Here is a 15,230-nt window from a genome sequence, read left to right as displayed (position 1 = left end):
ACATGTTTGAATACCATGCTTCATCCTTGCCATGTTTTGGTAGAGTGGCATTTAATGCCTTAAGTTCAGTCCTCGGTTTGCGTGCATGTGTGCACGCATTTCGGTCATCTCATTTTCATCTTATGGCTACTGATGTGAGTGTGGCTGAGGTCCACTCATGATTGGTGTAAGTCCATTATGCATTGTGTATGCCTTTTCAATTCATAGCATTGCGTATGCTAGGTTGCGTGTTAATGCATTGTGTATGCCATGTTACATCGAGCATCGTGTATGCCATCTCATTTGCATTGTGTTTGGGATAGGAGTTAGCCCGAGCACGGGAAACGAGGGACGTTTCGTACTCCGAGTGACGGAACGTGTCTCAATTCCCTGTCGCCGACACTCCGGATTACCCATGATGGAGTTTAGGTCTTGTTGTGTTTTCATGTGCATTCATTTCATATTGAGTCGTGTAATTCGACTCCTCGACCATCATGCATCGATATGCGTGATTGGTGGCACGAGGATCGATGACTACACTCCCTGAAGAGTAGTCATGCATACATATGTGAAATACATTGCTATGCCCCTTTGTTGCTCTCTATTGCAGTAAATCAGGAATCAAATGCCTTTTGGAGCATTGTGCAATATTTCGAAAACAATTGCAAACAGAGGCAAACTGGGGCATCGTAATGGATTTCTACGCAAGGCAACTCGAGCATGCATCATTCATCATTTGGAACAGAGCTGAGGCGGTCCATGGATTTGCGTTCCAATTTACCTGCTTTCCTAGATTAATTTGTTAATTAATTAGGATTTTGTATTTATTCAGACTGTATTATTCATTTGGACCCTCCGAGCGAAGGCAATGTTGTAATAAGTGTGCGTGAGTGTGATGTATGTCTTCCAATCCCACGTCTTTTCTCCCTTTTATTTACCAGCTTATGATGGTTAGATTAGGGCATGTTTCAATTAGCATACAGTATGATAGCATGTTTGCATTCATTCATCTATCTTGCATGCACCGGGCTCGGCGCATCATACTAACTGCATTTGTATTTCAATTCCAAGTTTAATATGTGTTGGCTATAGCATTTCATATGCCATCTTTAGAATAGCCGAGCCTCTCTTAATTACATTTTTGCATGTGTTGCATTAAGCATTTCAGCATAGTTAGGATCATGCATGATTTCTAACATAGCTTATGTTTTGGCTCGGAGTACTAGGTAAGCTTTTATGCTTTAGCATCCTTGCATGAGTGTGAGTGCTGCCATGATAGCATGCTTACCATGAGGCCATGTGCTTATATGATATAACTGCCTGAATGCCTGTGGGTGAAGGTTGGGTTATTTGAATTGGAACAATTCATCAATTGCGAGTTTTAAGCCCACCTGAGGGTAGCAAATCCACATTTTAGCCTACTTGCGAGTAGCAAACCGTTTTTTTAAAACAAACATGAGATGTTTCATTCCAATTCAGGCGACCCAGTCTATACTTGTATGCTGTGTGCATCACATAGTAAATCTAAGCTAATAACCGGAATAAGAACGCATAATGGTTTCAAAACTAGATGTCATGGTTAGTAGAGGCCGATCTTTGATCGGGCGAGCGGGGGTGCTCACGAAGTGACCTTCCCCAATCGTACCCAAGTTCCCGAGCCGAGACAACTTTGGTGATGACGGATACGTGGCCTTAGGCAACGAGTCAGGGTTTCCTAAATTTCTCAAAATAAAATATTTAGGTGGCGACTCTGTATCTGGCAAAGCAGTCCATGTTTGGCACTTCTTTCAAAAAAATCTATTTTCAAAAATGATTTGCCGGATTTAGACTCTTTGATGATTCATCGGTCTTGCATTGCACTCTGCGAGATTAGATACAGGACCGTGACATTGAGTCCTGAACTATAGTGAGCCCAATGAACAAAACGGGGGGATTTCCTCCCGGGACGTTCGGGGACGTCTACACTCCCCCATAACTGACTCAAACTTCTTATACCACTGCTTGGGTGCCTGCTTCAGACCATAAAGACTTTTCTTTAGCTGACACACATAATCCTCTTTTCCTTTCACCCTAAAACCCTCTGGTTGTTCCATGTAAATCTCTTCCTCCAAGTCACCATGAAGGAAGGCAATTTTCACATCCATTTGCTCAATCTCTAAGTCTAGACTAGCGGCTAAGCCAAGAACCATACGAATAGAAGACATTTTTACAACTGGTGAGAAGATCTCATCAAAATTAATGCCTTTTCTCTGACTGAACCCTTTAACAACTAGTCTAGGCTTTTATCGTGGTTGTGAAGTGAGTTTTTCATGTTTCACCCTATACACCCACTTGTTCTTTAAAGCTCTCTTGCCCTTAGCCAGCTTCACCAACTCAAAAGTGTGATTGTCATGCAATGATTGCATCTCATCTTGCATCGCATTAGCCCACTCCAGCGTATGGTCATCTTCCATGGCTTCTGCATAACACTTGGGCTCTTCCCCATCAGTCATTAACACATAGTCATCTGCAGAATACCAAGTGGAAGGATGTCGGTCTCTAGCTGACCTCATGTTTGGAACATCTGGTGGTATCTCTGGTGTTGCCAACTGCTCAAGAGTCTCATCACCTGTCTCAGCGTGTAGGGGGTCATCAATATCACCTAAACCTTGTTGGTCATTCTGAACATCATGTTTAACCTGTGCAGGCAAATCTATCAGAGGAACCGGATCCAAGTCAACTAGACCATTATTATGCCAGGACATTGTGTTATCTGCTTTCTCAATATCTTGTATAGTTTGATCTTCAATAAACACAACATCTCGGCTTTTCACTAGTTTCTTGTCAACTGGATCATATAACCTGTAGCCAAACTCATCTAGGCCATAGCCTAGAAAAATACATTGTTGGGTCTTCATATCGAGCTTAGACCTCTCATCTTTGGGAATATGAACAAATGCTTTGCATCCAAAGACACGCAAGTGATCATAGGAAACATCCTTGCCAGTCCAAACTCTATCTGGTACATCGAACTGAAGAGGAACACATGGTGTGAGATTAAGAACATGTACAACTGTGCTCAAAGCCTCACCCCAAAAAGATCTTGGCTACCGTTCCTGTGAAAGCAAGCATCGAACTCTTTCAACTAGTGTCCTGTTCATCTTCTCAGTTAAACCATTCAACTGAGGAGTCTTTGGGGGTGTCTTTTGATGTCGAATACCCTGTTCTCTGCAATAATCATCGAAAGAACCGCAATACTCTCCCCCATTATCTGTTCTGATGCACCTGAGCTTCTTCCTAGTCTGTCTCCCAACTAAGGCTTGGAGCTATTTAAAAGTCTCCAACACTTGACCTTTGCTTTTTAAAGTGTAGACCCATAACTTCCTTGAATGATCATCTATGAAGGTCACAAAGTAACGGGAGCCACCAAGTGTTCTTGTCTTCATAGGACCACAAACATCTGAATATACCAAATCAAGTATATTTGGCTTTCTTAAAGGAGGGGAACTCTTGAAGGAAACTTTATTCTGCTTTCCTACCAAACAGTGAGTACACCTTTTCAAAAGTGCATTCTCCATTCCAAACAGAAGATTCTTTTTAGCCAATGTTGCCAGGCCTTTCTCACTCATGTGGGCAAGCCTTTTATGCCACAATTCCATTGTAGACTCATCATTCACTGCATTAATAACTTCTTTGGGGAGCCTTGCCTGCATTACGTACAAAGTAGAATGCTTCTTGCCTCGAGCCACAACCATAGCACCCCTAGTGAGCTTCCATTGACCATTACTGAAAGTGTTGCAATACCCCTCTTCATCAAGTTTACTTGCAGAAATCAAATTCATACGGATATCAGGAATATGCTTTACATCTCTAAGAACCAACCTCGTGCCATTATTCATCTCCAAGTGCACGTCTCCAACACCAATGATTTTGGCCAAGCCATCATTGCCCATCTTTATCGAGCCAAAGTTGCCAGGTATATAGGATGTGAAGAAATCTTTTCAAGATGTAGCATGAATAGAGGCACCACTATCAGTCACCCAATTGGTCTCATGGCATGCTATGTTAATAACATCTTCATCATAAACAATGAGAAAGTCTTCGGAAGTAGCAGTGGCAACTCGATCATTATCCTTTCCATCATGCTCAATCCCTTTCTCTTTGTTCTCTTTCTTTAATTTTCTGCAGTGTTTCTTGATGTGCCTTTTCATCCCACAATGATAACAGTCAGCATTAGCAAACTTGTTAGACTTGCTTCTACCTCTATCTCTGTTCTTCGAACCTCTGCTCTTGCTTCTTCCCCTCATTTCTGCAACCAAAACCTTTGATTGTGAAGAAGATCCCTGTGATTTCCTCCTCATCTCTTCATTTAAAATATTGCTCTTAGCCAGATCCATATTGATTACACCATCTGGGGCCAAGTTAGATAATGACATTCTAAATGTCTCCCAAGAGTCCGGCAATGTACCAAGCAAGCACAACCCCTGTACCTCATCATCGAACTCGATACCCATTCCAGCCAACTGATTAATCACTCCTTTAAAAGTGTTCAAGTGACCTGTCAATGGGGTTCCATCTTGGTATCTCAAGGTCATCAATTGCTTTATTAGAAACATTTTATTGTTTCCAGTCTTCCGAGCATACAATTGTTCAAGTTTGTTCCAGAGTGTACAGGCATGTGTCTCCCCACTAATATGATTCAAAATATTATCATCCACCCATTGCCTAATGTACCCACACACATGTCGATGTAGTAATGTCCATTCTTCATCAGATTTATTTTCTAGTTTTTCAGTAGGAAATACCAGTAGATGAAATTGCTTCACATAAAGGAGGTCTTCCATTTTTCCTTTCCATGTGTGATAATTAGAACCATTCAAAGTAACCATTCTACTCAAATTTGCTTCCATTATTCAACGCAAGATACACAACAATATGAACCTAGCTCTGATACCACTATGTTGGAAGAAAATAAACAAAAGTCTAATTCGAAATATCCGAATCAGCACAAAAATAGCAGAAGTAGTTTATTCTCCCTCTTTGTGTGAATCTATTAGGAAGAAATTTAATAGAGCACAATATATTCTGAAAATAATCTGAAAATGATGATCCAACAATCACACAACAAGGCAACAACAATTTTTAACGCGAAAAACCTTCTCGATGTGGAAAGGAAAAAACCACGGGACCGTAGTCCACCAAATATCTCCACTATCAATAAATAATGGGTATACAAGAGTTCTCTCTGGATATAACTAGGGGAAAACAATCAAGAACAACTTACAAATAAGCTTTCTTGGCAACCAAAGATCAAAATACAAAGTTTAGGAAAGATCTCACCAAAAAAGGTACTGTTCACGGGCCAAAAACTAGCAGTAGAATACTCCAAATCTGATCTCCACCGTCCAGAATTTAGAGTCTTGAGTTATGAACTCGCCTACCAATTTTCAGCTCAATCGGATCACAGATGCTTGTTGATCGGATAGCTTGATCACTGCTGGACAGAATTTCTCCAAAACCCTTGGCCTCCCCTCTCCTCTCTGTTTTTGTGGCTGTAGTGTCTCCTTCTCTAAGTTACAGAGAAAAGGTTTGTAAAACTACTCATTGGCCAGAACATTAAAAAAAGAAAAAATTACTATGTAGTCCTATGTAGGAGATCTATTTCCCTTCTAATCCCAATATATTTTTAATAGATTAATTGGTCTATAGTTTTTTAAGTTTTATACCCAGAGGTCCCGTTTTTTATTTTCGTATTTTGTAAATGACTGTATTACCCTTTGTTTTGAGATCTATATATACGTGAAAAATCAAATATTTGCTCCGTTCAAAAAAGAAAATCAAATCTTTGCCTCTGCGATCTCGATTTCTCTTCGTTATGGCGATCTCATTGTGCTGTGTGGTCAATCTCATTGTGCTGTGAGGTGGATCTGGTTGTGCAATTTGAATCTCAGTGTATAGGCGATCTCTGCGTACGTTCTCTCTTTCTCTCTCTCTCTCTCTCTCTCTCTCTCTCTCTCGGGTTTGTATCTGTCGATACATATATGTATGTATATGTATGTATCTATTGACAGATACATACATATACATATACATATATGTATATCTTTGTGTGTATCTGGTTTGTATCTGCGTATGTATCTGTCAATACATATATGTATGTATATATAGATAAGCAAATTTGCGTGATATCTGGTTTGTGTTTGGCAATGTTGTTTTAGTTCTTTGTTTTGTGATAAATTTTGTTTGTTTGATACTTATTTTGTGATTTTTGTATGTGATATAGTGTAATAATTTTGATTTTGTTGATTTTGTTTGTTATATAGTGTAATGTGTTTTGAAGTTGTAGTTTAGAATTGTGAATTCTAGTGTTTTGATACTGATATGTTGTAACTGTATAATTTTGCAGTTTGGAATTGTTAATTATGCAGTGTTGGTACTGATATATTGTAACTGTATAATTTTGCAGTTTGGAATCTGTGAACAATTGTTTGCTGGTTTGTGATTTTGTAGTATGGAGGGGTGTTTCATGTTAATGTGCAAATACAGTAATTCGTGTGCTGTTATTAAGATTAGTGATGGATGTAGTTATCATGAAGTTGTTGAGAAAATATATGCGAAGTTCAAGGAGTTGAGTGTTGGTAACTTTTGTTTGTTTTTCTCTATTTCTGGATATTCTAATTGTATTGTTGAATGTGATGATGATTTGGGGAATATGTTGTCAATGGTAGGTTGTAGTGGTTCTCATGTTGTTGATGTTGTTGTGGGTGATAAGAGAATTATGGAGGTTGATGATGATAATTCTTGTAGGATTGATTCTGTAATTTGTGAGAGTTCTTTGGTTAACGATTGTGATGATTTTGGTGGTTTGTTGCCTAGTTTTTATCCAAAACCAAGGAGAGTTTTGTTGTTGGAAGGGGATTATACATAGTGTTGGTCAAGAATTTGAAGGTGGAGTGCCGGCGTTCGGTATTGCATTGGTTAAGTATGCAGTTGAGTGTGGTTTTGCAGTGAATTATTTGAAGAACGATACAACAAGAGTAACTGCTGAATATATGATGAAGTCGTCTGCAGGTTGTAAATGGTTTGTGCATGGAAGGGTGTTGATGATTTTCGGTATTTTTTTTTATAATGAAGTTGGATAATGTGCATACTTGTGGGGTTGTCGCTCGTAGATCTTGTAGCAAAATGGTTAGTTCTAGACTTGTGTCTGATATTGTGTATAATGATATTAGTGATAATCCGTTGACTCGTCCTATTGAAGTTAAAAAAAAAAATTGAAGCAGCAATATGGTATAGATGTTTCTTATCGGGTTGCATGGTTAGGAGTTGATAAGGCAAGAGGTGGGTTGTTTGGTGATTTTGTAACTTTTTTTGACCAACTTCGATGGTACCTTGAGACGGCTATGAGAACGAATCCGGAAAGTGTGTTTGAATTAGATGTGGATGAAAGTAGTGGTTGTTTTCGGAGGTTGTTTGTGGCATTTCATGGATGTTTGTATGGCTTTCAATTTTGTCGTCCACTGTTGTTTGTTGATGGTACATTCTTGAAGAGGCGTTACAAGGGGCTTTTGCTTGCAGCAACATCAAAGGATGGTAATCAAGGTATGTATTTATTTGCAATTGGTATAGGTTTGGTTTGTCAGTGTGTTATTATATTGTGAGTTTGCTAATTTTTGTAGTTTCATGTTATTTTGTTTGCAAGTCTGTTTCCTTTGACTTTTGCGATTGTTGACGCTGAAAATCAAGATAATTAGATGTGGTTCTTAAGTCAGTTGTTAAAGGTTGTTGGTTCAGGCCGGAAATTGAACTTTGTGTCTGACCGTCAACATGGATTGCTAGATGCTCTTTTAGTGGTTTTGCCCAATGCACATCATGCATATTACTTGAATCATTTGAAGAGAAATTTGATTGACAAATTGGTGGGACTTCGTACTAACTATAAATTGAGTTTGATGAAAATATTAGTTAAATGTGCTTATGCGCCAACGGTTGCTTCTTTCCAACATTATATGGAGAAATTGAGGCGTATTGCTGGGAATGGTAGAGTTGATAGTATGTTGGATGGTTTGCAAAATGATAAGTGAGCCAATGCATTTGTTAGAGAGAAACGATATGGTGAGATATCATCTAATGCTGCCGAGTTTTATAATAATTGGATTGGTGGGGCCCGTGAGTTGCCTATTACTTGTATGGTTGATATGATTAGGGTTCAAATCATGACTCAATTATCTAATAGAAGAGCTGAATCTAGAAGATGGGCTACGAAATTGTATCCAGTTATGGAAAAGAAGTTGGTGGACTCTTTGAAGCTAGCTAAGTCTTGGGATGTGATTGTTGCTAGTGATACTGTGCTTGAGGTTCATTCTTTTATTTCTTTTTATGTTGATATTGATAAACAGACTTGTTCTTGCCATGAATGGCAATTGAATGATTTTCCTTGTTGTCATGTTGTGCATGCTTTGCGTAGTAGTGGTAGAGATGTGTATGATTTCATTGATTCATTTTTTCATGTAGATTGTTTTAGAGAGTCATACAAGGAATCTGTTTATCCAGTGCCTTCAAGTGAGAGATTTGACTTTGATGGTGCCGGTAGTTCGATTATCAAACCTCCTATAACGAAGAAGCAGCCTGGGCGTAACAAGAAGAAGATGATACCTTCTAGGGGTGAAAATGTGAAGCAAATCAAGTGTGGGAGGTGCTTGAAATATGGGAATCACAATAAGAAGACGTGCAAGGCTGCTATTTGAGGCCACAGTCTATTCTTTTGGATTTGTATTTGAATTTGAGGAATTATGATAATAAAAAATGTGATACTTGGTATTATGGAAGTAATGAATAAAGTTGGTGAATTGATTTTTGTTTTTTGATGTATTCTTTAGTTATTGAAATTGTTTTGTAACAGTCTTATTTTGTTTTTTATTTTTATTTTTATTTTTTTGGTGGATTTGATTGGTTTTGTTTTCATGGAATGCTGAGAAGGTTGTTGAAAATTTCTTATTGAAACTATATAATATTGAAATGTAGTTTTACTACATGATTTATTTATTTCATATTTCATAGTGACAAAACTGTAAAATTTTGCAATTTTATTTTCAATTTTGAAATGCAGTTCATCTATTTGTTGAGTCATGAAATTGGATGCATAATTATGTAAAATAATTTTTGTTTGAGTAATGAAACTGCATAATTTTGTAATTTGAAGAATTATTAGAAACAACCTTTACTGTATGAAAATATATGCAACCACAAACAAGTACACAAACAATCAGAAGAACAACCACAATAATAATAACAAGAAGAAGAGCAACAACAACATCAATGACAACAATCATTTTCACCATAATAACCAGAAGAAAATCATTTCTAAAAGCATATAAAGTACTTGTCACATGTCACATGTTAAAAAAAAAAAAAGATGTACAAAAATATGTTTAGTTGAATATTTGTATTGTGAAGAAGTTTGTTCATTGTTTCTATGGTTTAGTATGTTTTGTCAACATTTGGTAGTGCTCGAGTTTCCAAGATCGGTTCTCATCATTGAGGAATTGACTGATGATTTCTGCTCGAAATTTGACCCACTCAGTTGGTCGAAGTGATTTCTACACAGGTTGCCAGTTGATATATTGGTTGATAACATTGCAAACGGCGATTGCACAATCATTCCTACTAAGTTTTAGATGAAGTTAATTAGTTAAGTAAAACTGCAAAATTTGACATATTGGAACATTAGTTTATTGATTTTATATCTCACGAGTGTAGGGTTTGTTGTGGGTATTCCTCAATTGATGCAATTATTGTCTTGCACTCTTGAGATGATAACATGTTTCCTTGATTGCTGAATAATGCTTTATTCCATGTCAGTTGATGTTGTTACTACAAAATAGTTAGCAGGTGTTTTTGTTAATTATAGTGATGAGTTGAGATGTTTTTTAAGGAATGGAACTAAGTAGGAAATTTTATTTAACTTACAATTTCCTTTGCAATTTCAAAGTGCTTGTTGTGGCAATCTTTTGCTGGTCTCAAAGAGTCATAGTGCCTCCATATCCCATCAGAATTGTCAAAAACCACAATTGTCCAATGGTTGTTGTGGTTGATTGGGAAATGGACATATCTGTTTTTCATTGCTTCTGAAAAATGGCTGTTCATCATTTTTTCTCTCAGTGCTTGATCTTGGTTTTGTAGTGGAGTCTGTAATTTATATATATGTTTGAAATATGTTATAAAACTATGTAGTAAGACATGTTAAGAAAGTAGAAAATTTTGCAGTTTGAATAATATTGAAAGGTATGTTAAGTTTTGCTTACATTGATGAGTGTTGAGAAAACGTAAGATCTTCCCGCGTATGGATTTCTTGCAAAGGCTAGATCATGTTTCTCAAATTCTTCAATGGATGGTTGGAGTGCCAATTTCATTTCTGAGAAGGCATCAATGACTTGAAACATGTTATATATGAGAATGTGTTAGGTTTGTGGAATAGGTTATTGAATATGAACAGAAACTATAAAATTATGCAGTTGGAGACCTACATTCCCATATAAGGGTTCCCTGTTGGTCAATCTGCGTATATCTGAAAAGTATACGCAATTTTCATCTTCGATGCCAAACCAGACACAAGCACTTGATTATGTGTTGTTGACGAGTTGAATTTGGTCTTGGTCTTTTTTGGATAGGCTATGCCAAACCTTGCTTGTTTTGCGGCATGAAATGGCGAGTGGCTTGTTTTGGATTGATTCTTCCTTGAAATCATCATCACTTTCCAATACTTGAAGTTGTGTCTTCTCTTGATTAGCATCCTCTTTTGGGTTGGTTTCAGCAACAAGTTATTTCTCTTGGCCAATATCTTCTTGCATCTTTTCTTTCTGTTGTTGTTTTGCTTCATGAGAACCCTCTTTTTGCTCGGGTTTAGTAGCAGGTTCTGTCTCTGTTTTGATTTCTTCTTTTTTCTTTTCATTCTTCTTCTCTTTTTCTTCATCGATACCCTCTATTGGTTTGGGTACATCAGCAGCAGTTTGTGTCTTGTTCCTTGTATCTTCTTTGGCTTTTGTCATTGGTTGGTATTCAAAATCTGGGTCATGTGCTTGTTTTCTTGACTTTTGTTTGATTCTCTTGACCATTGATCTTTGTTGGGGACTGCCAGTTTTTTTGGCGGACATTTCCTTCAATTGATTTTATTTTTTACGCAATTCAGCCATGAATTTTTGTCCCATTTCTTGCATTTGTGCTCTCATGGTTGATATGAGCTTGTTCTTGTCGTCCTCTTTGGTTGATGTTTGTGCTTGGTCATGACCTATAAAAATGTTGGATTGTGTTTTGGTTAGTTTAATTAAATTTTTCAGTTTGCTTCAGTATTAGACAAGAGTTTACCTTGTGCATGAAATATGTCAGATTTCTCTTGGAGTTCTTCTTGTTGTTCTGTCCTTTGTTCTTCTTGTTGTTTTGCTTGTTCTCTTTTTTCATGTTGTTGTTGTTGGTCTGTTAGTTCTTGTTCATTGACTTCTTGTTGTTGGTTTGTTTGTTGTTCTTCTTGTTCTTATTGTTGGTCTTCTTCTTTATCAGTGTCTTCTTGGTGATCACATTTTGCTTCTTCTATTTCTTCTGCTTCATCATTGTCTTGTTGTTCATCAACTTCTTCTTCTTCTTTAGTTTCTTCTTCATCATCACTATCTTCTTCTTGTTCATCACTTTCTGGTTCTTCTTGTGGTTTTTGCTTTCTTTTTTTTTTTTTTTTTTGTTCTTCTTGTTCTGATTTTGATTCTGATTGATGTTCTTCTTCGAGAAAGTCATCCTCATCACTGTCTAGAAGTCTTATTGTCCTTTTTGTGGTCATGTTTCTTTGCTGAAGAGTCTGTTGATGTGCTTTGATTGATATGCAATAACTGTATTTCTTGTTTAATTGGGGTTAAAGCACTTTGGTCAACCTGCATTGGAACAATGTGACATATATTAGTAATACTGTAAAATTGATCAGTTTCATAAGATGAGTTGTACTGTGAGTAATGTGGGTTAAGTGTCGAAATATGTTGTTTGAAACTGAAAATTATACAATCTCATAATATGAGTGATATGAAATAGATTTGTGCATTTAAACTGTAAACTTTTGCAGTTTTATAACATAAGTGATGTTAAATAAGTGTGTGCTTTGAAAGTGCATACTTTTACAGTTTCATAATATAATTTGTACTGTGAATAATGTGAGTCAAGTGTTGAATATATGTTGTTTGAAACTGAAGAATCTGACAGTTTCATAACATGCTTTTTACAATAATGACTGTGAAAGGAGTGTTGAATAGATTTGTGCTATGATAATATAGAAGAGTTTGAATACCTTTTCAAAGTGAGCAAGGCTGATGTGTTTCCACTTGCAGTACATTTTGCCAAGGTTCCATTTCATAAACCTTGGGAAGCCATCTTTGTTGGTTGGTGGGAGGAGTTTACTGTGCTCACAGTACCAGTATTGTAAACAAAAATTGAAATATGTTAGATAGTTAGAAATAGGTGGATGTTTGATATTTTTGTGTGAAGTAGTTGAGTAGTGTATTTACTAAGAGTAACATGACGCATCCAGTGACATGCCTTGGGTTGTTGTTTGCATTTGCCATTGAATTCATCAGTGTGTCTTTTATTGCCTCAACTCAATTGTACTTCTTGATGTTGTTGAGATTGTCAACGTAGTTGAGGAAACTCTAATTGAGTGTATGGCCTATTGTATGCATGAGAAGTTTCAAGAACAAGTAAAGGGTAATGACCCTTGCAAGATCTTGATGATCATTGGTTGATTTTCTTTTTTTTTGTTTGTTGAAACATTTTGGTCAAAGACTTGCCATCCAATCTCTTTACTAATTTGCATCTTCGTTTGTAAAATGCAAGCTCAAAATCCTTTGGTCTTGCATAGGATTTGGTGGTGATACTGTTTTCTCCACAGTCAATACCAAAAATGAGCTTGACATCACTGTTTCTGAGTTTCATTTCGTTTTTGCCAAGTATAAATGCTCTTTTTCTTTTGCTGTAGAGTGTTGTCATTTCTGCTACAATGAAATTATAGCATCTGCACCAAGAGGCCTTTAGTTGTGTTGAGAAGAGAGCATTTATAATAGGCCAAAAAGGGGTTTTTTCCAACTTTGTCTGTTGAGCTTTTTGAATTTGACCCCCTTCAACAGTTTGATTACTGTTCCGATGTTGGAACAGTAATTAAACTGTTGGACTCTCTTTGCAGGGATTGTTGCTTTTTTTCCCTTTTGATGCCTTGGTTTTTATTTTGGGAGTTGATTGGCTTTCTTGGAGCTTTCTTTTTTTGATTGGAGGAGCTTCTTGTTTTTTTGTTGACTTTCTTTTTTTAGACGTCCCCGAACGCCCCGGGAGGATGAGTTCCGTTCTGTTCATCTGTGGGTTTACTACAGTTCGGACTCGATTTGTTGTCACGGTTCTAAATCTGAACCAAAGAGTCCAAATCTGGCAAATCGTTTTGAGAAAACAGATTTTTGAAAAGAAGTGCCAAACATGGACTGCTTTGCCAGATACAGAGTCGCCACCTAAATATTTTTAAAATGGGAGAATTTAGGAAACCCTGACTCGGTGCCAAAGGCCACGTGCCCGTCATTGCCAAAGTTGCCTCGGATCGGGAGCTTGGGTACGATTGGAGAAGGTCAGCTATGAGCACCCCCTCTCGCCCGATCCGAAGATCGGCCTCTACTAACTGTGATATCCGTTTTTGAAAACGTTATGTGTTCTTAAACCAGTTATTTAGACTAGAATTACTATGTTATGCGCACAGCAAACAAGTATAGACTAGATTGCCTAACTTGGAAATAAGCATTGTATATCCGTTTGTCTTGAAAAACACTTTGGAATTTGCTACTCGCAAGTAGGCTAAAATACAGATTTCAACGAGTTTTTTCAACTCAGACAATCCAACCTTCACCCACAGGCATTAAAACAGTTTAACACATAAGCATTTAGCCACATGGTAAGCATGCTTGTTATGATAGCATTCACACTCATGCGAGATGCTAAAGCACAAATACTTACATCGTACTCCGTGCCAAAACAGAAACTTGTTAGTAATCTTGCATGATCCTAATTCATGTTTTAAAAATGGCTAATGCATCACATACAGAATGTCACTTAGATAGGCTCAGCTAATACATAATGACATGTGAAATGCTGCAGCTAACATGTATTCAATTTGGAATTGAAATACAGATGCAGTTAGAATGATGCGCTGAGCCCAATATATGCAAGACAAATGTATGGATGCACGCATGCATAGCATAAGGTATGCTAATTTAAATATGCCCTAGTTTACCATCATAAGCGGGTAAATAAAAGGGAAGAAAGACGTGGGGTTGGAAGACATACACACACCCACGCACACTTATTACAAAATTGCCCTCACTCGGAGGGTCCAAATAAATATTACAGTCCGAATAATAAATACATTAATTATTACAGAATTTCTAATTAATTAACAGAAAGGATGCAAAAAAAAGAAGAAAGGTGGCCACAGCCCCCGCCTCGGGATGCGCAAATGATGCATGCTCGAACCCGTCTTGCCCGGAAAGTTTGTACCATACCACTGCTGCCTCTGTTTACACTGCCCTGCTTCTCTGAAAAATGCCAAAGTTCTGGGACAGGTTATTTGCACACTGTAGAATACCATCGGCTAGAGGAAATGCCCACCGGCCATATATAATTTCCATCGGCTGCTGTTGGAGTTATCGGCCATTCACCAATGGCTGGTCGGCATTGAATGCTGCCGGTCGGCAGAAACTTCCTGCAGAAGACAGTTTTGACAGCAACAGAGGACAGACAGTATACGGCATGGGATTTCAGGCACATGTGAGCATGGTCATGTTCCCCATCATGTATTGAACTCAGGGAAGCATGGCCCTCGATCCTCGAGCCATCAATTGTGCATGAATAGCCTAAGAGATCAAGGTTGCCATTTGATGTAAAAATGCATGCAACACACAAATGAGGACCAAGACCCTATCAGGTCGAAGTCAAGGGCCCCAGTGACCGAGAGTTAAGACGCGTTACATCACTTATAGTATGAACGCTCCTTAACCCTCACACTTGGTTTGACACCCCAAACCAAGTAATGCAATGCATGTTATGCAAACATGACTCAAAGATACAACATGAGATTAAGATGCAAGGCATGCCAAATGCCATGCAACTACCATGGCAAGTATGCAATGCTAGGCATGCAAGATGCAAGTGCAATACAAACATAGACGGTTTAAGCAATAGGATCATCATGTTACAACACCTAA

General features: G+C 37.7%; 1 protein-coding gene across 1 annotated transcript; it reads left to right on the top strand.

Annotated features, from left to right (window-relative positions):
• The first annotated feature begins 8,174 nt into the window (after window positions 1–8,174).
• Window positions 8,175–8,705, top strand: LOC145791410 (uncharacterized). The gene is made up of 2 exons (XM_082871767.1): window positions 8,175–8,361; window positions 8,473–8,705. Exons 1-2 carry the CDS (start codon window positions 8,175–8,177, stop codon window positions 8,703–8,705), a joined length of 420 nt encoding a protein of 139 aa, XP_082727893.1.
• Window positions 8,706–15,230: the final 6,525 nt, after the last annotated feature.

This window comes from Camellia sinensis, chromosome 5, assembly GCF_055761805.1.
Source record: "Camellia sinensis isolate YWXY chromosome 5, ASM5576180v1, whole genome shotgun sequence".
Taxonomy (NCBI): Eukaryota; Viridiplantae; Streptophyta; class Magnoliopsida; order Ericales; family Theaceae; genus Camellia; species Camellia sinensis.
Note: the sequence above shows the minus strand (reverse complement) of the source record. Positions and strands in the feature narration are given on the sequence as shown.

Coding starts and splice junctions, on each gene's coding strand:
- LOC145791410 (XM_082871767.1), top strand. CDS start 8,175: ATGACTCAATTATCTAATAGAAGAGCTGAATCTAGAAGATGGGCTACG. Junction 8,362..8,472: donor TGATATTGATAAACAGACTT/GTTCTTGCCATG, acceptor TTTTTCATGTAG/ATTGTTTTAGAGAGTCATAC.